The 25862-nt window shown below is 41.6% G+C and overlaps 2 protein-coding genes across 3 annotated transcripts in view; one reads left to right on the top strand and one right to left on the bottom strand.

The window, feature by feature from the left end:
- The first annotated feature begins 6006 nt into the window (after nucleotides 1-6006).
- Nucleotides 6007-8788, top strand: LOC115049904 (centrosome-associated protein CEP250-like). Its single transcript, XM_029512519.1, has 4 exons — nucleotides 6007-6168; nucleotides 7116-7166; nucleotides 7368-7900; nucleotides 8095-8788. Exons 2-4 carry the CDS (start codon nucleotides 7156-7158, stop codon nucleotides 8601-8603), a joined length of 1053 nt encoding a protein of 350 aa, XP_029368379.1. The 5' UTR covers nucleotides 6007-6168; nucleotides 7116-7155; the 3' UTR covers nucleotides 8604-8788.
- Nucleotides 8789-14028: 5240 nt separating this feature from the next.
- The window catches only part of abhd18 (abhydrolase domain containing 18), a 51001-nt gene continuing 39167 nt past the window's right edge, over nucleotides 14029-25862 (bottom strand). For both annotated transcript variants that reach the window (XM_029512508.1, XM_029512509.1), the window contains 5 exons: nucleotides 24303-24404; nucleotides 23702-23943; nucleotides 21243-21379; nucleotides 20955-21117; nucleotides 14029-15963 (listed from right to left, as the gene is read on the bottom strand). In XM_029512508.1, the coding sequence (XP_029368368.1) occupies nucleotides 15906-15963; nucleotides 20955-21117; nucleotides 21243-21379; nucleotides 23702-23943; nucleotides 24303-24404 (702 nt within the window). In that variant the 3' untranslated portion in view covers nucleotides 14029-15905. The remainder of the gene's footprint in view (nucleotides 15964-20954; nucleotides 21118-21242; nucleotides 21380-23701; nucleotides 23944-24302; nucleotides 24405-25862) is intronic.

Genomic DNA, 25862 nt, shown 5'->3' with positions numbered 1-25862 from the left:
GGTGTACCAGTTTCTCCACCATCAGGTGAGGTTGAATTGTATTAAAACCACTTCTGAAGTTTATGAACACAATCTTTACAAGGCTCTTTGTCTGTTCAAGGCGCTCATATTTGTTGTTTGTTAAGGTCAGTAGTGCATCTTCAGCCCCTCTCTCTGTACGATATGCAAATTGATTTGGGTCTAACAAAGGTGTGACCTCATGTAAAAGCTGTTTCAAGACTATCTGTTCAAAACATTTCATTGCTGTAGAAAGCAACAGGGCACAGGTCATTAAGTTCCTTAGGTTTATTGTTTTTTGGAATTGGCATGAGCAAAGATTTTTTCCATATACAGGTGACTACACGAGTGTCAATGGATAGTTGGAATAACCTTTGAAAGGGCTGTGCCAGTTGATCTTCACAAACCTTTAATTTCCTGCTGCTAATGCCATCAGGTCCACTAGTTTTACGGGAATTCACATGTCTGAGCTGAAATTTATCATCATCTATAGAAATGTCAGTGTTCACACAATTCATATTTCTTATTTCTTTATGCATCAAGACCTGTTCAGCTGAAAAATCATGTGTATCAAATCTACAGTAAAAATCATTCAAGTCATTGGCAATTTCAAGTTCATTATCCACGGCCATATGATGTTTTTTCGGCTTATATCCTGTGATTGTCTGAACCCCCTGCCATGCTCTCCTCGCATCATATCTAAAAAAGTTCTGAAGATTGCGTTTATATGCTACTTTACAGTCCCATATCATAGTTTTTTGGTTTTTTTTTTCTGCACAGCCCTTCTCTCTTCTTTATTTCCTCCCGTTTTGAACAGTTGCTTTTTATGGTTAAGAAGTTGTTTTAGTTCTGGTGTTACCCAGGGCTTGTTGTTGGGAAACCAGTTTTTTTGGGAATTATTGTGTCCTTGCAGAATATTATGTATCCCGAGATAGCAAGTGCCGTGTCATTGATGTTTACAGTCCCATCAGTCTCTAGTTTCAGCTAGTTTCCCTGCTGGCTGGAAGCACCAGCAGGTGGAGCAGCAGGTGAGTCAGTAGGAGGAGCAATATGGCAGGTCACAGCCATATTGCCAGCAGCATAACAGCAGAAACACAGACGCTCTCTCCTGCAGTGAGACATGGTGTCATGGTTGTCACCCCACCAATGGCACAGGGACCCCGAGACGGCTGCCAGTGCTTGACCTTGGCGGCCTGGCATGTTGGGAGGCCTCTCGCTGTGGAGAGCGATAACATGTTCAAGTGACTGCCCTTCAGAATGCGACATTCTGCCGGTTGTAACTGGTTGAGGGGCAGGAGCCCCCCCAGCAGACTGGGCATGGCACTGCACAACACTCATAGCTAGGCTGGTTTTTCTGGCTTCCAGCTGGGCAGCCAAGACTGGCGCTGCTGGAGGCGCCACTTCCGGTAGTGTTTATCCAACCACACCTGAACATCAGTGGCAGTCCATTCTTCCAGCGGCTTGCAGCTGAAGACTAGAGACAACTTGGTATCAGGACAGTGAGTGACATGACACACAGGAAGGATCGTCCCTGTCTCTGTAGTCCATCTACAGCAATGTCAATGACTTCGTTCAGCCAAATCCAATAGTCAACAGCAGTCTCAGTGGGTCGAGGCTTTGCGTCATAGAAGTCAGCAAGAGGCATAAACGAGGTCACAGAGTCACTGAAGTGCTGCTTAACTATGTCAAACACAGGTTGCGGGCATGACTCTAAGTCTAAGGAGGGTGGACTACAAAGCCCAATGGTAACAACATCATGTGCCCTCCTTCATAGCTTGCCCAAAACCTCATACACCTGGTCACATAGCTCAATGTCCCTCCTAGTCAAATAAAGCCTCATAGCTTCCTCCCACTCAGACACTGAAATCCCATCAGTGTTATCCCCTCTGAAAGGACGTGGCTCATGACTATCATGGTTAATTGTCAAATTAACCTGAGAAAGATCAGCTATGGTTGACTGAGACGCATTAGCATCAATAGTTGGAATGGACTTAAGACAAGAAACAATGTTTTCACCTATACTGGTCCCTATCTGTTTCACTAAGTCACTGAGAACATGAACATCTTGCCCAGAAAGTGCAGACTCACCATCCACCCCAGCATCTGCTGTGGCACATGGACTATCCCTCCCAGGACGAATATGATGAGTAGATGTAGTGTGTCTAATGTTTCTGTCTTCGTTAAGCCTACCCAAAGTAGGAAACTGACCGACAGCCCTGAACCCCTACCAGCACTTGACACATTATGTTGATCCACAAACAAAAGAAAGAAAAGAAAATCTCAGAAATCAATAGCTAATAGCTATATAGGGGAAATAGGAATAGGGAAAAACAAAATACCTGCTTGGATGTACACATTCAATGACCCACATATGAAAAAAAAAAAAAAATCCCTCAAAAGGTCACATTTAAAACACAACACTATATCTGTGGTATATACACTCCCACAATAAATAAGTTAAAAAATCAATATTTTTTTTAACTGTTGGCTTCAGGCCCCCCATATATCATACAGAAAGCGCAGTCCAAAAATCAGAGCTTAAACCACAACCAGACTCACGATATCCAGGGGAAAGAAAAAAAAAAAAAAAACGTGAAGATGCAGCGCCATGAGAGAGACGAACCAGTCACAGCACCATTGTAGCGGCTATACTCTCTCTCGTTGCATTGTGTACATTTTAGAAACTCTTTGGCACTCGCTGTTTATTTCAACATCTGGCAGAAGAATTTGTACAGTCAAGTCTTGCTCTTGTAGTGAGTAACAGGTATGGGCATGAACATAGCCCTCAACAGCACATTTCCTGGGTTCCTTTCCCCTCTCATAGCTCCTCCCCTTTAAGTTGAGCCAAGTATAAAAGGCCACAAAATCTTGCTCTTGCTCTTGTTCCTGCTCCCCTGGTGGTAAGTTCCTCCCTGGCCTCTCCCAAAAGTTTGTTTTGCAAGTTTTAATATACTAACTGGTGTCTTTTGTGTGTTTTAAGCACCCTGCTGCTTTTTGTTTTTTTTCTACTGTTTACTCTGTGGACTGACCCTTTTTTATTTAAACTCTACACTATTGGACAAACCTCCTCCCCTCACCACACTCTCATTCACACAATGTCGTCTCACACAGGGAGACACACAGCAAAACTGCTGCTGTCTTCTGGGGTGCATTGCCCAAGTCTAAAGGGGTGTTGCCTTCAATAACCACAGAACAATTGAGCTTCAGCAAAAGTAATCAACAAAAGAACCCTGTGTGGGAGGCATGGCAAGTGAAATACTGTCCAGTACATTAACTCCGTTACATTTGTGGCCAGATAATTCTGACATGTATAGACAGGTGGACCAACAGTAGCAGAGACAGACACTGGCAAACAGTTTCAGTACAATTAATGAACAGAGGAGGTAACGGGGTAAGGTGCAAATACAAATACAAAAGGGTCCAGCTCTTCAAAAGACTTGGGGGTAAGACAGGAGCTAGTTGAAGCAGAGGTGCTTCTGCAGAGTGGCAGCTTGGGCACTGGCAGCAGATTAACAAAAAACTCAACAAGGCACACACTGCAACGGGACAGGAGACAAGTTAATAAAAAGGCCACTGTAACAAAACTGACTCTTGAGAAACAAACACAAGGGAGTTTGGTGAGGTGCTACCAAGCAGATCAGAATTATCTGGCAGAGTGGTGGAGAGATGACCAGGGTTTTATGGAGTGATTAATTATTGACTAACAAGACCAGGTGTGCCTCCACTGCAGACCAGGGAAGGTGGAGAGTAGGTCAGCCACACCTCCTGCACACAAACTGAACATAACACGAGGAGGGGGAAAGGCAAAAGAAAACACAAAACACAAACAACAAAACCCAGCCCCTGACAGTGGTTTTGTCATATGCATGGTTGTAGGCCTCATCTGAAACGATAAGATTAACCATGAATCACTCTTACCTGAACATTGATGCTGTGGAAGGATTTCGTAATCTCCCACGTGTTCCCCTGAGGGCACGGATAACTTGAAAAAGTGGCCTATAACTTACCGTAGCATTGTTAGCTATTTCCTTAATGCTGTTGGACAGTAAGGCAATGAATAATCTTAAAAGCTCTGAGGCGTATTGATTGATTTATATCTTTATTTCAACCATGTAAACAACAATGTAAAAAAGTAATAATAATAATAATAATAATAATAATAATATCAAGAAATAAAACGAAACAGTAACCTAGATCTCATAAGCAACTCGGTTTACATCAGCGAAAAGGAGTAGGAAGAAGTATAAACTTACCTAGTTGCGTTTTGCTGGAAGGGATGGGACACAATCTTATTTACCTTAAGGAAGAGGTAGAGCCCAGCCAAAGTCTTAAAGTCCCTGATCACCGAGCCTGGGTTTTAGTTTCAACATCAGGGTGTATTGCAGGTCAAGGCAGATCTTGCAGCCACCCTGCTGCCATCCTTTGGAAGGTAAATTTTGATTGTTAAGGTAGTTTTAACAATCATTTTCATTCATTCATTCATTCATTTAATGATGTATGATGCTTTTGTAAAAAATATATGTACATATTTTTCATCTATTTTCAATTCAGGTTCAGAATGCAGTTAGACAGGGAAAGACAGGGACATCATGTACTCATGTACAGAGAAAGTGAAATGCAGGCACAAGAAAGAATGCTGAGCTGAAAAGGGTGAATCACATACATATTAAACATTTTAAATCCTCCATCCCTGGGTCTGGGCATCACAGGATGATTCTGCTCTGCACACAGCTCCTCGCCCTGATCCATCTCATCTTGCTAGCAATACATGATGCATTAGGGTTCACCCACCCCACCCCACCCCAGTAAACTTCCATGAACCCCACTACTTCCCACCTGTAACCACATCACCTATGGACTCCAGAAACCGCAAGAAAACCTGGTACACAATTACAGCTACAATATTATATTCAGATTAAGATTGAAGAGGGCCACTGCATCGTTGAACATTTTGTGATGTTTTTACTGAAATTATGGCATTTTTAGGTTAATGCTGACCTGCAGTCCAAACACATATAACATTTTAACTGTTCAGAAAATAATACATGTTGTTGCCTGATAGACTTTCCTCCTCCAAAGCAGCCTTCACAGAGGTATCAGTCAGTATTGCTTTTGAACTGCAAATTTAATGTGACTGTAGAATCATCTTGTTTTTATACAATTATCATTTTTTCAATGAATTCCACATTAACCAGGGTTAGGGTTAGAGACCAGACCCCTCTGTGTTGTACTCTTCCTAATTCTTAGCATGGGGTACACACTGGACAGGTCGCCAGTCCATCGCCAACACACAGAGACAAACAACCACTCACACTCACACCTATGGACAATTTAGAGTCACCAATTAACGCAAACATGTATTTTTCTAACTGGTGGGAGGAAACTGGAGTACCCAGAGGAAACCATGCAGGTGAGAACATGTAAACTTGGCACAGAAAGGCCCCAGGCTCAGGAACTGAACCCGCAACCTTCTTATTTTGGGGCAACAGTGCTAACTACTATGTTGCCGCGCTGCCCTAATATACATACATAATGTGTATTATTGTAACACGTACAGCACTGAATCTGTATTCATGTCCCTCACTTCTTAGTCTCTTTGGAGAGAAGCCAAATTACTAAAAGTACATGTATTTTGAAGACATACTGTATTTGTCAATAAGCCTTTTGTTCTCATTGATTTTACACCAAATTTTATATGTAGGCTTTGCTTTTGTTTTATATTTTCACATAAATATAAATATATATTTAATACAATTGTGTATGGGCAGTTCTGTGTAAAGATGTTCACTGATGTCGAAGACACCAGGCCTTGTATGGACACTACAGAGTGGTTGAAGGAAACACCAGCCCCTTTTTAGCTACAGGATAAACCCACTGCCCTTGTTACTTAACTGCAGCTTGGAAATCACAGCGCTTCTGTGAAATCACATGACTTCACACACACACACACACACACACACACACATTTGTGCTCAACATTTCTTTGCTTGGTTGCACCTCCCTTCCTTCCCAGTTTACGCCCTCTGAGTAGAAATAACAGAGCAGTGTGAACATCAGAGAATGGAACAGGGGGCAGAGGCTTCTTTAGAACACATCACCAGTTGAAGCTCAAACAGGACAAGAGACAGGAGTTAGTACGACATTGAAGTGTATAGAGGCTGCAGCTGTAATGTAAGTACTACTTCCTCTCTCTTATTCTTAGATTCCTGTCTACAGCATATTTGCTGCTAGGTGGAAAGCACTTTAACGAGTCATATTTCAGGAAGCTAAATATGTCTGCTGCTATGTTAAACAGCAAATAACATGTGAAACATTGTGTTCCCTGGTAGCTGCTGAAGAGCACTGCGGGTCAATCAATGCCTCAACCAGGACCTCTTGATAGTGATATAGTTAATACTAAACTTTTTTGAGAGGCTTGAGATCCTTGAAAATGACAGCAGCAGTGAGTTTCAGGTTCCAGGTCCTGGGACTGGAGGTTTTTTCAGTGTGGAATTTACATGCTGTGTGCACTTCATCCAGGTGTTCTGGCTTACTTGCACAGTCTAAAGAAACATGTTCATTGAGTAAATGTGACTGGCCTTAATGAATGAGACGGCTCAACTCAACAGCTCACAGCAACATTAATATAGAACATCAGCATCACTGGCTGATTCTAAATTACCCATAGGTATGAGTGTGAGTGGTTGTTCGTCTCTGTCTGCCTCTATGTGTTTGCCTTGTGATGGACTGGCAACCGCTCCAGGGTGTACCCAGCCACCAAATGTGAGCTGATATTGGCTCCTGCAATCTGGCAGATAAGTGGTAGAAGATGCATGAATGAAAGGATTATATGTATAAATATGATGACGTTCAGGCTGATAAGTAGACTTAATTTGTTTAAACATCTGCAACAAGAAAACAGAAAATCAACAAAGGACATTTTTTGTCATGCTGCTGATGGAGAAGATCACAAGTCACTTTTTTCAGGACAAAGTAACAGAACCCCTGTCCGTTTCTTTACTAAGTAAAGATAATGCACCGATACTTATATGCAGCATTTATTCTGTAAAGAAAAAAACACTTGACTAAAGAAGGAATTGGTCATATTAAGATATAAAGTCTTTGATTTTAACTTGCAGTGATTCAGGATCCAGCTTTCATTTGCAGACTTCACAGACCATGGCCTGTTGGTAAGTAGGACAACAGCAGATCCCCACATAAAAAGTGTATGCTGTTTCATCATCATTTTATCAGTGTGAGGCATGCTGGATGATATTCAACAGCTTGATCAATCCTTTTTTATTGCTATCAATACTCAGTTATAATGATTTAGGCCTCCTAAATATAAACTGACTACTGTTTGAGCAGAGGACTGTGTGCTTGGCCTCTAGGTTTGAGACCTTTACTGTTTCACCTATCAGAGCTGACCAGCACCAGTACTGGGAGCTGAGAGAACTGGCCCAGGCTGTCATTGGGCCACTCAAGCGTGGGCTTCATTCCTTCATCAATGTCTCAGATATTCTCTGCAGTGTAAATGGAGACATAATCCATCCTGGGAGCCAGGACTTTTATTATATCAGACACCAGATTGAGAACATGAAGACGCAGCTGGAAATTTCGGAGAAGGTTGCCAAAATAGAGCTTCAGTCCATGGATGAACAGACTGAGCGTATGATCGCACACCAGTGTCATTTAGTGGAGCAGAAAAAGAAGATGGAGAGCAAGTTAATGAAGCTGAAAAAACAACTGGAGTCAAACAAATCCTCACTGCAGAATTATAGAGAAGCTCTGGATAGAGAGAGGAGAAACCTGAGGTCAGCAGAAGACACAGTTGACCAAATGAGGCAGAAGAGAGACGAGGCAGAAACAATGAGGAATGTTGGGATTGGTATAATGTTTATCCCAATCATTGGATTGCTTCCTGGTGAGTAAAAACTGCAAGCAGTAGCCATGCAGGTTATTTTATGTATCATGATGATATCAAGTTGTACAATAATATAGCTACCTGAAATAAATAGGGGACTGATGATGACTACAGAAATTAGGATTTGTCATTGGAGCGTTCACATTATAAACATGTATTTTTTATTTTTTTTTTTTGTCACTGATCTGCTTTAGGGGCAGTTATAGCTCTGGCTAGTGAGGAGAACAGGGTCCAGGCCTCTAATGCTGTATACAGAGCCAAAGAGGAGGTGGAGAGTTGTGAATCTCAGGTGAGATCATACTCAAACAAGGTGTCTGACTTAGAGTCCCAGATCTGTAAAGCCCAGCGTGACATCCAAGAGGCTGACCACCAGATTGAGAAGATGCAGACCCAACAGCAGGACCTTTCCATGAGGCGGCGGGTTGTTGCTGACATTCAGGCTAAGTTGAGACAAGCTGTCAATCGCCTGGCGAAGCTGTGTCTGGTGGGGAATGTAGCAGAGGTACAAACCCAATATCTGATCCAGCTGGAGCCTCTGATAAAGGTGATGGAGAATATGACAGAGGCCCTGCATCAGATCACTGGGGATGAACTGCTGCACACAAGGGGCATACAGAGACTGATTTTGGCCATGCGGAAGAACCACAGTAGATTAAAAGAACTCACTCACACAAGTATGAGTTCAGATGAAGATTACTATTAAGCTGCAATGCTCGCACTCTCTTTGCTGGGATATACTCAGAGAACTACTGTCATACTAGAGATGTATTGGTAGAATTGACACCGGAGAGGATGATTATGAGCATCAGCTGCACTGCTGTGATGTACTACAGCTCAACTCCATGAACTTCATGCAGCAACATGTTCCTGCCTACACCCCCCCCCCCAGATGGCCGCCCCCCCTGAGCCTGGTTCTGCTCGAGGTTTCTGCCTCTTAAAGGAAGTTTTTCCTTGCCACTGTTGCCAAGTGCTTACTCATCGGGGGATCTGTTGGGTCTTTTTAAATAATTTTATAAAGAGTTTGGTCTAGACCTGCTCTATATGTAAAGTGCCTTGATGTAACTTTGTTGTGATTTGGTGCTATACAAATAAATCTGATTTGATTTGATGAAATGGTGATGAAGCGTATTCTTTAATTATTTTTACAATGCTTATTGCAATTTTGCTCATGAAGAAATGTTAAGTCATCGATTAAAGAAGGTTCAAAGCATTATTTCCACGGTGTGAAGACCTAATACAAAGAGAGACAGGTCATGACTTAGAAAGTAAATTTCCTGCAGCTTACACCCACACGTTCACAAAAAAAAAACAAAAAAAAAAAACAAAAAAAACACACACACTCACTCTCTGCACTCACTTATGCCCTTCAAGTTAAGATTAAATGAGCAAAACAGAAAACTGGCGAATGGGGGATAAAACACATAAAGATTAAGAAAGTTCAGCAGTGCAAGACACATGAGGCAGAATACGGAAATAAGAAAGGAGGTTGTACTTTACATCGTGGTCATGTGCCAAGAGGGTGGGACCAGCCTGTGCACCAACAAAGTGAGGGCTAAGTCTAAACCATAGCTCCTCCCCAACTGCAGCATTCAATGACATTACGGTTTGGAATATATGTATTATCGTGAGTAACTTCAATAATGCATCTATTTCTGGAAAGTTGCTGGGAGGCTTGGCTGACTGTGATTTTCTGAACAGAAAATGTCCTTGTACAAGATTTTTAAAACTCAAATTAAACATTAGACTGAGGAATGGAACTTTTCTTGTGATCCTTTGGCAAACAAAAGAACACGTTTACACCACCTACTTCATGGCATCAAATTTCTGGTTCTGTGCAGGACCTGTACAGAACCAGAAATTTGGCACTCACTCACATACATACATATATGTGTGTGTGTGTGTGTGTGTTATCATATCAAATTATATTAGATAGACAGAAAGCCCTCTCCTCCAGATTCTAAAATGAATCTGACCCATGCTTTATTCTGGTTTACGCCCGGTTTGATAACCCAGGTCTGGTCCATATTTGTCAACACTTCTGTTGTATAAGGGCCAGTCAACATGTGTTGGGCCGGATGTTTTATTTTTCTGCAGCCAACCTCTTTATATAAGGAAAGAAAGAAAGAAAGAGAAGGGATTGTGACGAATAGCTTCTGCCACGCTAATCGTTATTTTTAGGTCTGGAGGTTGGGTTATGTAACTTTAGAAAACACTAAGTAGATTTTACAGAAAGCTGCGGTAATATGTGTAATACTGGACGCTGGTTAACGCCGGCATTGTGTGGTTCAAACCACTGCAGACACACGCGGTGGCTGTATGGAGCTTTACTAGATCTGCTGCTTGACTCTGCTCGCTAGAGACGCATCTGTAGTCGGTCGGTTTCAGACCGACTTGAATGTGTCTGTAACTGGACGTTGTCCGGCTTCTACAAACACCCACTCACAGATGTGAGGCAGGACCGGCGACAGAAGGAGCTCTGTCGGACCCTGTCACGACACTCCGCGGGACGAGGAGTCACCGAAACCTGTCCGCAACTATCGACAAACAGAATTCCTCGAACAACTACACAAATACACCGACAGTATTCCAGGGGCCCTACTGAAAAAGATAATATGATACTAAGTTATGTATAATCACAAATGTTTTATTTACAATGTCCTGGTAACAATAACTTTATTTGTTTTGGAAACATCAAGGGGCAAACACAAGTTAAAATAAAGGTGGCAAAAGCAATAGGAAGAAGAAAGAACAGGCAGGCGGTACTACAGAATTCAAAGAGTTGGAGTCACAAGAAAGACAACAAGATCCCACAGCGAGGAAACAGTAATATCAGGACTAAACAGCCCACTGTATAAAGTAAAGAAACACGTCTCGGGAAAATTTGACTATTTTGATTAACAGGGAAAAATAGAACATGCGATACTGTACTGTAATGAAGAAAGAAAAGATCTAATTTTGAGCCTCACAAAACAGATGACGCTCTGCTACAATATCTTCAAAGAACAGGTTAGATTAAAAGTATAATTTAGATTTTTTCATTTTGTAATTTTTGTTTAAGTGTCGCTTAGTAAATTCGAAAACTCTCGATCCACACTCCATCCCAGTCAGTGGCGGTAATGCATCATAATGTTTTTTTGCCAACCGCCATTAAATCCGAGAAGAAGAAGAAGAAAAAGAGGAAGAAGAAGAAGAAGAAGAAGAAGAAGAAGAATCTAATTAAATCAAATCAGATTTATTTGTATAGCACCAAATCACAACATCATCAAGACACTTTACATATAGAGCAGGTCTAGACCAAACTCCCAGTCAGTGGCAGTAATGCATCATAATGTTTTTTTGCCAACCGCCATTAAATCCGAGAAGAAGAAGAAGAAGAAGAAGAAGAAGAAGAAGAAGAAGAAGAAGAAGAAGAAGAAGAAGAAGAAGAAGAAGAAGAAGAAGAGAAAGAAGAAGAAGAAGAAGAATCTAATTAAATCAAATCAGATTTATTTGTATAGCACCAAATCACAACATCATCAAGACACTTTACATATAGAGCAGGTCTAGACCAAACTCTTTATAAATTTATTTAAAGAGACCCAACAGATCCCCTGATTATAGGCAGGAACATGTTGCTGCATGAAGTTCGTGGAGTTGAGCTGTAGTACAGAATTCATGAAGATATGGGACCAGCAGGTGTTGCAGGAACATGGGATGGAGATGAGTCACCACCTGCAGGATGAGGACAGGGAGAGAGAGGAGAGGAACTGGGAGAGACAGAGACTTTGGCAGAACATGGTTAGTAAATGCAGTATAAATGCTTAGAACTGGGTGAAACTGTGTGGTTCTTATCAGAAGATAAAGGAGGAGAAAATTTGATTTTTCACACAACTTTATTTGGGACAAGAAGTCTAAGATGGTTTATTTCAGTTCAGTCACATCAACCTAAAAAGCACTGTTAAAAAAAAAAAAAAAAAAAAAAACACACTCAAAACACTTTATTTACAATTAATAATAACTTGATTGTTTAAAAAGTTGGAAAAGTGTAAAATGTTGTTTTTAACAGAGCATAAAACATCATCATAGCACCAGGTGTCAATAAAAAATTGCAGGTTATTAGACATTTTATAAAAACCAAACTCCAGCCTCAGTCTGCATCTGACATTGCAGCACCAGACTGCAGCTGTGTCCTGACCTGCTCACTCTTCAACCTTGTTCCTCCTGGACACATAGATGGCCAGCTTTTCTGTTCCTGAAACAAAGTTGAGGAGCTGCCATTTTTTTTACTTTTCTTTTTGTATTCAGCACCATAAATGAACACCTTCTCTGAAAACGTCACGTTGAATAAATTAAAAACATTAAACATTAAAAAGAGTGAGGAAACACGAAAGTCTCTCACACTTGATAAAAACATGAAAAAGAGTTTCAGGGTGATGACAGAACGGACAGGTGTTCGACACAGCAGGGTTAAAAACAGAAACAGCAGCGTTGCAGGCACAATGTAAGATCGTCCACTGGAGGTCTGCAGTTTGTTTTTATATGGGGGGTTTGTAAAGGACCCTCCAGCATGGAGCCGTTCCATCTCCACACACACAGCGGCCTGTCGTCCAGGTGCCTCCTACAGATCATTTACACACAGTTAAAAAAGAAGAAGAAGAAGAAGAAGAATCAGCTGCAGGCAGCGCAACTGTTTGCCACAGACAGCAAAACATGTAAAGAAGAGAAATCAAGAGAGGATAAGGAATTAAAGGGTCGACAGCATGTTACCCAGTATTTAAGAAAGAAAGGTGGGTTTGTTAGTAGTTAATGTGGTGGAAAGTTCCTATTTGTCCCAACAGCAGGTGTTTCATATTTGTGCATTTCTTATGGACAACAACATTTCACCTGACACAGCTTGCAGGATACACGTGTTTATGAAAGTAATGACACAGGTGATGATGTAACATGTGAAGAAGACGTCAATCCTCAGGAGCTATGGTAAAGTGGAAGTCAGACTTGTGCTTCTGTACGAGTCGAGTTGTCTCACAGTCACCAGCTTAAATAGTTTTGTTTTTTTTTTTTCATGAGAAATTTTAGTTTAAAGGAAATCATTAGTTGTCAAGCATTTCTAAAATTACAAATAATGAGAGTACCCTAAGAGAAGGATACGAGAGGACGATACACAAGCTAATTCCTGCCAGCTGCAATCAAAATGTATATGTATACTTTCATCTTGACCTGGAACAGTACTTCATTTGATAGAACCATTTCATTGACTTTAATATCTGCTTTAGTCATGCTGCTTGCATGTCATTTTTATTTATATTTATATATAATTTATATATGACTGTGGATAAATATCCATTCATTCATTCGTTCATCTGTATCTGGGTCGCAGGGGGTGCTGGAGTCTATCCTATCTCAGATTGGGCGAGGGCGGGGTACCCTGAGACAGACAGGGCCAAACAACAACTCACTCTCAGACCTATAGGCAATTTAGTCACCAATTAAACTGGAAACCGGAATACCTGGAAATAATCCGCACAAGCATGGGAAGAACATGCAACCTCCACAACCTTCTTATTATGGGGCAACAGCACAAACCACTATGCTGCCATGCTGCCCAGTGGATAAACAGCCTTGTTCATTAACTGTAATCCAGGCAAAAAGTTCAATTAAGTGTGATTTAGATTTTTGCCCTACGTTATATACACCTCTCTGTAACTCACTCACTCATTCTATGTTCTCTGCTCACGCTGAAAGTAGCAAGTGAAGAGGGACAAACACCATGCTGCTGCAAGCCCTCTGACTACATGAGAATACATCAGAGTATAATAGATTTGTTTACAGTGCTGCTATTGCCCTCTTCTGCTCTGTCTTCTCTGCTGTGTTTTGACACGGGCATTATAATTTCTTACTTATGGGAAACACATAGTCTATTGCTCTTCGAAATTGAAATCAATTTCGAAGAGCAATAGACTATCAACTTATCTCCTGGTATCTCATAAAGCAAGGCAATTGTGGGTGTAACAGTGGGTGTAGCCTACTCTGGAGCCAAGTCAAACCCACCAATAAAAATTCTCTCATCCATCAGCGTAGTAGGCCCAGCCCATTAAGTGCAGCTGAACTAGCAAGCAAACCTTTTTAACTTGCAAACAAAGAAGACTGATTTATAAGCAAAATTATCATATACTTTTATTTACAAACATGATTTTTGATTTGGTTCAAGAAATATGCTCTCTAAACAGTTGAATGCAACCTTTTACTCTCAAATCTCTCTTTTGGTTGCAAATGAATTCTATTTGATTGAATAATAAAGAAACAAATGTAATTTCATTGTTGACATTCCCCGAACCAAGTTGACTAAATCATCCATGGATTAAACATAACAGAGTTCGTTAGACAGAAATTTTTATGGTATTTCATTGACTAAAACTTGATAAAAACTATAGCATTACATATGACAAAATTTTGATTAAAACCAAATGGCATTTTAGTCAAAAGACAAAAAATAAGAATGAATTGAACACTGTTAATGCGATCATCCAGAGCGAGGTATGAACCCATCTGCTTAAATCATAATCATATTTCATTATATTAGTGTGATATTAATATTAATAATCAAAATAAATTTACATCTTTTTTTTTTTAGCAAAATAATAATTTATAAAATAATCAGACACCACTTTTAGAAAACAAAAACACCCAACCACACATGGTGATTTGCTCTTGTTGACAAGAGAGGAAAAAGACTTTGTACCAGTCTTTTATTTCTGAAGAATGGATAATTTCATAGATGACCTTGTAAAACAACACTTCATCATTAACACAAGGTTTTAAAATTCACAGAAACCTGAGCACCATATTTAAAAAACATTTTAGTTCACAATAATAATAATAATTAGTTTTTTTGGTTAATTTTTTTCTAAATCAGCAGGAATTAAGTAATTGGATTCTTACCTACAAAATGTGTACCAGTGTATAAAAAAAAAAAAAGTCAAAATTGTATTTACTGGAAGTGCAGTGAACGACAAACAGCCATATCAAGACAAAGAATGTTGGCTGTGTCAGTGGCACAAACATTGTGGAAATGGAACAGCACAGCAGAAGTGCACTGGAGCATTGAAAGGTTGGTAAACTAGAAAAAGGAAAACCTAATTAAATTAAATATGAAACAACATATATGAGTCAGGAATAGGTGCAAATTGTTTCAGAATTCTTCTGTAGTCCTGTTGACAAAAGCAGTTTCAATATGATCCATACTTTTCTGGTATGTGATGTTATTACTGTCACTCGCTCAGCTCATTCTTCCCTCCTATGAGCTATTTCTTCCTATATTTCATTCTCATCAGTCTTCTCTTTAGAGCATGTTTGAGCATGCAGAGACTAAATGTTTTTGATAAACTGACACAGCATAAAGCTCACATCCACACACAGGTCGGCTTGGCATCAGTAAAATGAAGCCACAAGGAGCACACACCATGTTGGATGGGAATGCCACCACAGGTTGGAGGTGGTGTTCTACTTTTATGTTTACATTAGGTCACATACAGTCAGACTGTTCCATTAACAGCAACTGAATCTGAATCTCAGCAACATAGGTTCCAATATTCCAACGATTAATTGCATTGTAATGAAAATAACAACAAACATGACTCACTCATTGCACTTTCAGATATAAAATATTGATTTTCAGCTAATTTCAACAGTGACAACCCAGGCTTTTAACGTAGGAAAAAGAAGGCATGGAGAACACAATGGAGTGGCCTTCGCTGAAGGATGATGGCTGTAATTAAATGGAGGACAAGTGCAGAAAACAGCTTCAGCTGTTTTACAGAACTGTCTCACTGGTTTTACTTCTTAATATTCATTCACAACAATTGATATTTGATATTGATAATTGAACAAGTGATTTTGGGGCATCAAGGCACACTCCATCTCTCTGCAGTGGATGTGAAAAAGTCAGAATTAGACAGTGATTTCACTCCGCTGAAGCACAGACATGATTCAAACTTGATACTGGTCCCAGGGTGCCAACCTGGCATTGCTAGTGCAGACCGGGATACTTGAGGCAGAATCTCTTGAATGCATCGTATATGGCCTGTCTGGAAATGAAAGAGATCTGCTGTTAGTTCACATAAAGTCCAACAGTGATTGCAGGTTGAGAAAATTAGCAAGTTATACTCACAATCATTAACAGAAAAGAAGCCAGAGAGGAGATCAAATATAAAGTAGTTCATAATAACAAAATATTAAAATAAACTATAATTTGATCATGTCAGTTTGAATACATACATTTTAAATGAAAAATAATGAAAAAATAAAGCTGCAAGCAGTAATAAACAGGCGCTCCTATTGAACTAGGAGGCCAATGAATTCCACAGAGAGACCACTGAATGTGTGTGCAATGTTTCCCAGTTGCCCATCACAATATAGCTGTCACAATAATAGTTGACAGCTGACATTACTCCAGACTCGATGTGTTGTGCTGTGGTATTTTTTTTGCCTCAGGTAAGGGATTGAAGTTTTTGTTGTTATTGTTAGCTTTTTTTTATTATTATTTCTGAATTTATTTGTAATAAATCTATCCCAGATGGAATAATTTATAAAACAAGACAGACAGGAAAATAAAATATAAATGTATTTGTTTGTTAATTAATTGATTTGATAATGCATTCAGGTAGCTCAGCGGTATAGTGGTTAGTGCTGTTGCCCCACAATAAGAAGGTCAGTTCCCCAAACCGCGACCTTCTTATTGTGGGGCCTTTCTGTGCAGAGTTTGCATGTTCTCCTCGTGCCTGTGTGGGTTTTCTACCACCACTTTGGGTAAATGGTGACTTTAATTGTTCTGTCGGTCTGAGAATGAGTGTGACTGGTTGTTTGTCTGCTTCTGTGTGTTGGCCCTGTGATGGACTGGCAACCTGTCCAGGGTGTACCCCACACTCACCCAGTGTGAGCTGGGATTGCCTCCAGCACACCGCGACCCGGAAATGGATAAGTGAATGAAGATGAGTGAATGAATGAATAATATATTCATTTATTCATATGTATATTCATACATGCTGTTGACGACGCTGAGAACCTCAGCAAGCAGCAGGGCTATCCATAAAGTAGCCAGGGCACTCAGGGCTGCTGGATGCCTTTGTGGTATTTCATGGCCACCTGCTAATGCAGACAATAAAGGAGGAATTTTAAAAGATAAGGGCAGACTAATTTATATACCACAGATGTAATCTAGGCTATAACCTATGAGTCTACTGTGGTGTATTAAATGCAGCATTCTCCTTTAACAAGGTTCCCCGGAGTTTCGCATTGGCGCATCTTCCCCCTCTCCCAACCAGACACACTAGATTGCTTGGTGCCGCACTAGGAACTTGTGAGCAGTAGAGGTGGACTGCTATTTTTGGTTTATGGTGTTTTTTTCTCTTGTTTTTGTTTGGCAGGGAGGTAAGTCCTCTGTCTTTTGTTTGAGTATTCTTGGATAGGGAAGCCTTTTGTTTTATAGTTAGGAATCCTTTATTTGTTGTTTTGGCCTTGGTTGACCCTGAAGCCTAGAGCTCACCTTTAGTTTATCTTTGGTATACATTGTGCCTAGAGCACTTTGTAAATAAAATCCCATCCATTGTTACAACAGTTGTTTTATCGGTGGCTACTTGGGACTTGGGGAAGATGGGGCCTTATGTTGGGGTATAACATGGTTTGGGGGCTCGTCCATCTTCTTGTCGCGCTTTGTTTCTTTGTAAGTTCGTTCTTTCTCTCTGCTTCTGGTTGGCAGGTTTTTGTGTGTGAGGGAAATTATGGAGTTTGCGCTGGATGATTTGTAACTAGTCCATCTTTCGTTAAGATTGATAAATGCAAAAAAGCAGACCTGTTGATTCTGGCCAATTTTTATCATGTGCAGGTTTCCTACAGTTCAACAAAAACGGAACTCAAACAGTTGCTGTGTACCAAGTTGGTGGAACAGGGCGTCCTGCCTATCCCAGTTACTGGTGCTGCCACTGTAGGTGATATGGAGGGCGACGCACCGGGGGCAGAGCTGAAAGCTGCGGAGGCTGAGAGCCGCGAGTGTTTTTATTGCCACGAGCCAGGTCATTTGATCGCTGTCTGTCCAGCTCTTAAGAAAAAAGGGCAGGAGGAGGTTGACCCACGTTTCAGACCGTTTGCGTCTCACGGATTTATGTCATTAACCGGCGTGGAAATGGATAAAGTACCAGTGACAATCCTGCGAGATACTGCCACCTACCATTCATTTATGCTGGCTAGTGTTTCTAACGCTTTCAGATGTAACTTCTTGTGGTTCAGATTTGCTAGTGTGGGGAATTAAAATGAGTGAACTGAACGCCCCACTGTATATGATCCATTAGCATTCCCCGCTTGTGTCGGGACGGGTGAAAGTTGCTGTGCTCCCACGGGTCCCGATTAGTGGCATTTTGTTTAGTTTGGGGAATGATTTGGCTGGAGGAAACGTGTTCCCTCTGCCTGAAGTTGTGAGGGATCCCACTTCGGCTGCGTCTGCTTCTTGCCTGGCCTCTGTCTCTCCGGGTGTGTCTGTGCCAAATGTATTTCCTGTGTGCGCAATTACGGGCACACAGGCTCGAAAATTTGGTGACATTGTTTATTTGTCGGAGTCATTTATGGCTACTGTAGACGAAGGGGAGCCCTCCTTTTCAGTGTCCCCCGCTGCTAAGCGCGAAAAGGTGCTATTGAGTCTGACCTCTATCCTACTGACATAGACCTGAGTTTGAATGTAACACGGGAAATGTTGATTAATGCTCAGAAAAATTATCCCAGTCTAACTTTGTGTCTTTCTTCTGTTGTAGCTGCCGAGGAAGACGACAAACCTTGCAAGTTTTTCCTAGGCAACGGTGTCTTGGTGAGACAGTGGAGCTCTGACTCCAGCAAGATATGCGTTGTAAATCAAGTGGTTGTACCAAAAGACTACAGAGTAAAAACTGACATAGCACACTATTGCCGCACCTGTCATACCTGTCAAATTGTGGAAAAACCCAACCAACCTGTTCCTCCGGCCCCCTTGCACCCGATTCCGGTGCTTGGGGAGCTGTTTGAATGGGTGTTAGTAGATTGTGTGGGTCCATTATCTAAAACCAAATCTGGACATCCGTATATATTGACGGTGATGTGCGCTGGTACAAGGTACCCCAAGGACATTCCCCTGCGCACTCTAAAAGCGAAACCAGTTGTGAAAGCTCTCACAAACTTTTTTAAACTTTTGGCTTGCCTAAAATCATTCAAAGTGATCAAGGTACCAATTTCATGTCCAAACTGTTTGCTCAGGTCATGAAAGAGCTGAAAGTTAAACATATAACATCAAGTCCATATCATCCAGAGTCTCAATGTGCGCTAGAGAGGTTCCACCAGATGTTAAAATCCATGGTGCGAAAATTCTGTTTTGAGTCCAACAGAGAATGGGATGAGGGCCTCCCTCTTCTCCTATTCGCAGTGTGTAAAACTCCTCAAGAGTCCTTAGGTTTCAGTCCTTGTGATCTGGTCTTCGGCCATACAGTGCGCGGTCCACTTCAGCTCCTTAAAGAAAAGTGGCTATCAGAGTCGCCTAAACCAGAGCATCATGTGCTGGACTATGTCAGTTCCCTTCGTGAGCGTCTCAACCAGGTGGGTAAATTAGCCCGTGAAAATTTAGCTCAAAGCCAGGCCAAAATGAAGTGTCGATATGATAAAAAGTCTGTTCTCCGTGTGTTTCAGCCAGGTGAAAAAGTTTTGGTGCTGCTTCCATTACCTGGATCCAGCTTACAGTCTCGGTTTTCAGGTCCATATACGGTGGAGAGAAAAAAAAAAACAAACAAACAACCAAAAAAAAAAAAAAAAAAAAAACACTTAGTGACACAGACTATGTTGTTCAAACCCCAGATCGGAAAAGGAAATCCAGAGTGTGCCATATTAACATGATGAAATTTTATTTTTCCAGAGCGTATGATCCTTCGCCACCTCCCGCTGCGCCTAAGATGTCTGTATCCTCTGCTCCTCCTCAGTACCACCTTGCAGATGATGGGTTAACAGAAAAAAGTGGTTTGTTGCCGGCTGCTCGTTTGAGAAACTCAGAGATATTGGGTAATTTGGAGGGGTTTTTGTCCCATTTGTCCATTTCAGCCTGTTCAGATATTGTAGTGTTGATTGAGGATAACCGGTTGCTTTTCTCTGACCATCCCCGCCAAACATCTGTCCTGTACCATGACATTGATGTGGAGGGCCACAGACCCATTAAACAACATGCATATTGGGTTAACGCCACTAAACGGACCTTGATGCAGCAGGAGGTGAACCATTTGGTTGAACATGGGTCAGCCATTCCCAGTGCCAGTGCATGGAGCTCACCCTGTGTTCTGGTTTCGAAATCTGATAACACTCCTTGTTTCTGTAATGATTACAGGAAAGTAAATGCTGTCACAAAAGCAGACTCTTTTCCTCTCCCAAGGATGGAGGATTGCATAGATGGCGTAGGCTCCACCAAATATGTGACAAAGCTGGATCTGTTAAAAGGTTACTGGCAAGTTCCGTTTACACCTCGGGCCTCAGAAATATCAGCATTTGTCACACCTGACACTTTTCTCCAGTATACTGTTATGCCATTCGGACTGCATAATGCTCCCGCTACATTCCAACGTCTAATGCATAACGTGTTGTCTGGCGTGGAAAATTGCAAAGCTTATCTAGATGATGTGGTTGCTTATTCCTCCTCCTGGTCCGGATCTCCGTGAGGCTTCCCTCACATTAAATCTGACAAAATGTGAGTTTGGCAAAGCCACTGTTACCTATTTGGGAAAACAGGTAGGTCAGGGGCAGGTGTGCCCACTAGCCGAAAAGGTACAAGCCATTGTTGATTACCCTGTCCCACAGTCCAAAAGAGCGTTGCGCCGCTTTCTTGGGATGTGTGGCTATTGTCAGGGTTTTTGTATAAACTTTTCTGATGTGGTGGCTCCTCTCACAGGACTTGTCAGTCAGTTTGTTTACTGTGAAAAACAACAACTTAAACACTGAATGTCACACTACAAATATGGAGCTTTTGTGACTAAGAACAGACCCCCACATCTTACACCTGCATGTTCAGTCACCAGCCTACCTGAAGAAGTTCTGCTTAAAAAGGTATGCACTGATGTGTCCTCCATTTAGGTATCTGACTTCACATCCAGGCCAGATCTCTTGCAGACTGAGGACCCCTGTTCGAGGGATGTAGGCGTCCTCTTTGGCCTGGACCACAATGATGAGGCTGGTGTCTACAGGGACTGAGACAAAGGGACGGAGAGATAAACTCAAACTTCAGTACTATTGAAATGTGGATTGCGAAAAAAAAAAAAAAAAAAAGATTGTGACACGAAACACTTAAAAAAAAAAAAAAAAAAAAACTAACCAGAGAAGTTGGCCATGTGAGTACATTCATCCATCACTCCTTTCATGAAGCTTATAGACTCTTTATGCATTGATGGCCGAGAACATTTGGCTGAATCTGTCTTCTTCCAGCAGAGCGTGCTTTTTGCATGAAGGCCTCTGTCAAAAACAAAAAAATATTACAATATATTGTAACAAGTCATGTCACTTAATAGAAGACAATTTGTCAAGTGTCATATCTGCAACACTATATTCTTATTAATAAAGGGCATATTAAATTAAATCAAGACAACTGTAGCAGTATGACATACACAGTGATATCATCACTGACACACACACACACACACACACACACGATTAAATAAAAATTTCACTCAGATCTTAGGTAACCTGAGGGGAGGGTTGAAAAAATTATTTTGACACATTTCAGGATTTTACAACCAAAACACCATCTAGAGGTTGACACGTGCCAAATGTTGCACAAAGCCTCAATAAAGTATTATAAACTACTGGACCAAGTCAGGTTAACAGTATTTCCAAGATGAACAAATAAAATAAAACAGAAAAATCTACCAGCAACTGGTAACTAAAGCCATGCTGCTTTGTGGTTTGCTTTGTGCTTTGCCCCGACAAACTTTGACCTACTAGTCAAACTGCAGGAAGGTATTAAAGTAGCAATAGTGCATCTGGTGTGAAGTAGTATTGCAGTCAGCACTGTGATTTATGCAAGACTTGTTGCCCCCCAGCCGGACATGCTAGGGTCTGCCAGTCAGGTTGTCCGAAATCCATGACACAAGGAGTTGATCCGCTCCCATCTCAGTTAACATTTCTCTCAGGAGCAGGGGTTGGATGGTGTTGAAGGTGTTGAAGTCAAAGAACATCATCCTCAATGTGCTGCTGCCCCTGTCCAGGTGGGAACAGAGGCTGCTGGAGAAGGTGGAGAATGGCGTCGTCCACCCCAACCTTTTCCTGTTATGTGAACTGTAGAGGGTTCAGTGGCCTCAGGTGATGTAGCAGGAGCTGGTCCATCATCTACATCACGTGTGATGTCAGGGGAGCTTGCCTGTGGTTTCTTTGGGACTGGGACAATGCAGCATGTCTTCCACTGCCGAAGCACAGTTCTGAGTTGCAGATGAGCTGTATAGATTAACCCAGCTCCAACACGCAGGCCTTAAGTAGTTGTGGAACACACAATCTGGACTTGCTGCTTTGCTGGGGCAAAGCCTCCATTCACCTGGGCTGCCATGATTGTGGGTGGGGGAGGGAGGGTGTTGTAACATTCATCTGTCAAGCAGAGGCAGGAGTCCATCATAGAGGAAGGAGGAGGTGAGAGGAGAAGTGTGGGTGCAACAGCATTAATGTCCACAGATGTGGTAGCAGGGCTGGGGGGAGGGCGTGAAACCTGTTGAAGTTGTTGAGTCGATTTGCTCTCTGTGTGCCCCCCTCCCTATTGCACCCGTCTTGAGACTGCAGGCCAACAATGGTCTTCATTCCATCCCACACTTCCCTCAGGCTGTTTTGCTGTAGCTTCTGCTCCATCTTCCTTTTGTATTTGTCCTTTGCCTCTCTGAGTGGGCGTTTCAGTTCTTTCTGAACATGCTTCAACCTCTGCCAATCAGCATCAAGGAGGGCCCTCTTCTTCTGGTTAAGAAGAGCTTTGATGTCACTGGTGATCCAGGGTTTGTTGTTAAGGAGGGAACAAACAGTGGACATGACAGCATCCATACAGATATTGATGTAGTCAGTAGTTCAGCCTCAATGTCCTCTGCTTGTGAAGACTCCTGGAGTACCCTCCAATCAGTAGACTCAAAGCAGTCCCAGGTCTCAGGAGACCACTTCCTGAAAGATCGTATGGTGGTGGGATGCCTCATTAATTTAGGTTTGTAGTGAGGCTGATTTTGTGATCAGATTTTCCCAGTGGTGGAAGCAGGAAGATGCTGTAAGAATCCTTGTATGCCGATATGAACTCCATAAGGAATTTGAAAACTGCTAAAAGAAGCAATGTTATATCTAACATGAACCTTGGGTGGAGCTCATTTGCCAATGGGTTGTGCTTAAATAAACATTTTTTTAAACCTATCTTCATTTAATGTGTGTAAAACCATGGACACAGCTTTATGATTAAAAGTGGGTATGCTGTTTATGGGTAATATCTCAGATGTAAAAACACCACTTGGGATGTGTGTAGGATTCATGCATGAAAAACAGCATTGCATTTGCTTTTGCCATTATCTAACACTGAACTATTCGCTGAATGTGCTAAAAGCCTAGTTAAGGATAGACTATTACCACTATATAAGACAGTACATACAGCAAAATATGACTAGATTACTTCACCTTACCAATGTAATGTTTAGAATGTGTTGTCACTTGAAGCATGTGGAATATGTTCAGAAACAGAAGAAAGTAACATTTTTTTTGAGAGAAAGTGGACATTATAAATTTTGCCATTTTCTACTCTAAGGAACCTAAAAGCTTTACCTTGGAATAGTGTCCAAGTTTGTCCCACTATTGTCCAATGATGATAATAAATGGTCTACATTGCCTCCAGCCATGCCCTCTCTGTGGCCTTCACCAAACAACAGGCTTTGTCCAACCTGTGTTTCCCCTCCAGCTTTGGTGTAGGTGTTGACTGATACTCTGTCACCTCCAGACAGATCCAGCAGACGATCTTTAGAGTCCACATTCCTTCCAAAGTCTTGACCCATCTTAAAGGAATCAGCCTGAAAGATGCAACCAAAAGACAGAAACAACATACTGTACACGCATACACTCATGAGAGCTTCCTCCAAACAAGAGCCATCTCACTACAGCCATATGTAAAGAATGGGCAGTAACTTCATGCAGGTATCCCTGATTGAAATAAAGACAAATGGTCATCATGCTACCAGAGGCCTATTGAGCTAAAAGTTTGTAATGTCTTATTAGACAAAATATATGACCAAAAAACGCCCTTTCAAACTTTCTATAATCATTACTTCATTACTTACCTATATTTAATTTATGCAACTCTAACTTGTTTGCATTTTTACATCATTCAAAGCGCACCAGTTCCAAGGTGAGGAAGAATAAAATCACATACCCCACAGTAGTCCAACAGATTAATGATCTCCTCTTCATACACTGAGTTAAGGGCATATTGCTTCTCCAACTCTGCCCAGTTCACTGCTTTACTCAGCACACCCTACACACAAACACAAAGTTAGCAACTCAACTGAAGGACAATAGAATGGAAGACAAGCACGTTGGAAAATTGGGCTGTAAAAGAAGAAGGTTCACCACCAACCAGTTCACATTTCCACCAGGTTCTAGGAGTAGGTGGATTGATCCAAAAATGGATAGCATTGATAAAGGTTAGTATTAGTATCATGCTGACACTAGCGTGATGAGATTGAGATTGATATATTTTCCCCTAGTCCAACTTCAGGCATGTCTTACAGACATAAAGGCCTGGATGACCTGAAACTTTTGACTTCTGAACTCAAAGAAAACTGAAGTGAATTATACTTGGGCTGAAGTACCTCGGAAAAGCATTATCTAATCATTCAACTACTCTGGACAGCACCTTTGCCTCCGCCTCCACTGTTAGGAATCTTGGAGTCAATTGTGACCCAGACATGACCAAGACAGAGACAAGTCTCAAAATTCTCTCTCAAAATGATGCAGAAAATTCATGCATGGATTTCTTACTTTTAAACTGGACTACTTTAATTAACTTTTCTCTGAAAAGCCTTCAGCTGCTGCTGCTGCATGAATATTAACAGGAACTAGAAAAAGAGAACACATGTCTCCTGTGTTAACAACTCCATTTATTTAGAAAAAACACAAGAAACTTGTGCGAAAAAAATGGACCAGACTCAGTGATTACCTTCCTAGTAACAAACTTTTGCCCTGCTCTATGTGCCCTACAGATAATATCCAACTAGGCCAGTGAGCGGTGATAGCTATCATGTCTTTGGGGTCATCAGGTGGGAACCTCCTTTCATCGGTGTTTCGTCTAGTTAGGCCCACAACACCTCCAGGAGGGTAAACAGTGATCACTGGTGTCCCAGAGTCACCCCCCTAATGCCAGCCATCACCACTCCTCACACAAAGACACTATCTCAAACAGCACCACTGACAACTATTCTGACCTCTCACCAACTGAACCAGTGAAAGCGGGGTGGGGATACAGACCCTGGTTCAGGTGGGGGGCATGAAAGTATAGAGGGTGCAGGAGGTGGAGGACAAGCTACACTAGCAAGTTCAGCAACCAAACTCACCTGAACAGTTCTATACTGAAACCAGTTAGTTCAAACCAATACAGACCAACTCACCTGGACTAACCGCCTGGTCTCAAAGAGGTTCAAACAGGCCACACCCTCCACTTAAATGCACCTCCTCTTCCTGGATTTCTTCCTCTGCTTTCCCTAGAGTCTGTCTGTTTTAAGAGCTCCCCCTGCTGGGCCCCCAGCTACTATTACTTCTTCTAATCCAAATCCACTGACTGAATCTTATTGCCTCATCCAACATTTCCTTCACTACTTTCCTCCCCTTCCTCCTAACTCCCTCAACAAAGCAACACCAGATCTTGCTCCAAACCCTCTACATCCTACTTCCACTGGACAAATCCTAACCTTCCATCCTCGCTGCTCAGCATACT

The sequence above is a fragment of the Echeneis naucrates genome, chromosome 10 (assembly GCF_900963305.1).
Source record: "Echeneis naucrates chromosome 10, fEcheNa1.1, whole genome shotgun sequence".
NCBI lineage: Eukaryota > Metazoa > Chordata > Actinopteri > Carangiformes > Echeneidae > Echeneis > Echeneis naucrates.
Note: the sequence above shows the minus strand (reverse complement) of the source record. Positions and strands in the feature narration are given on the sequence as shown.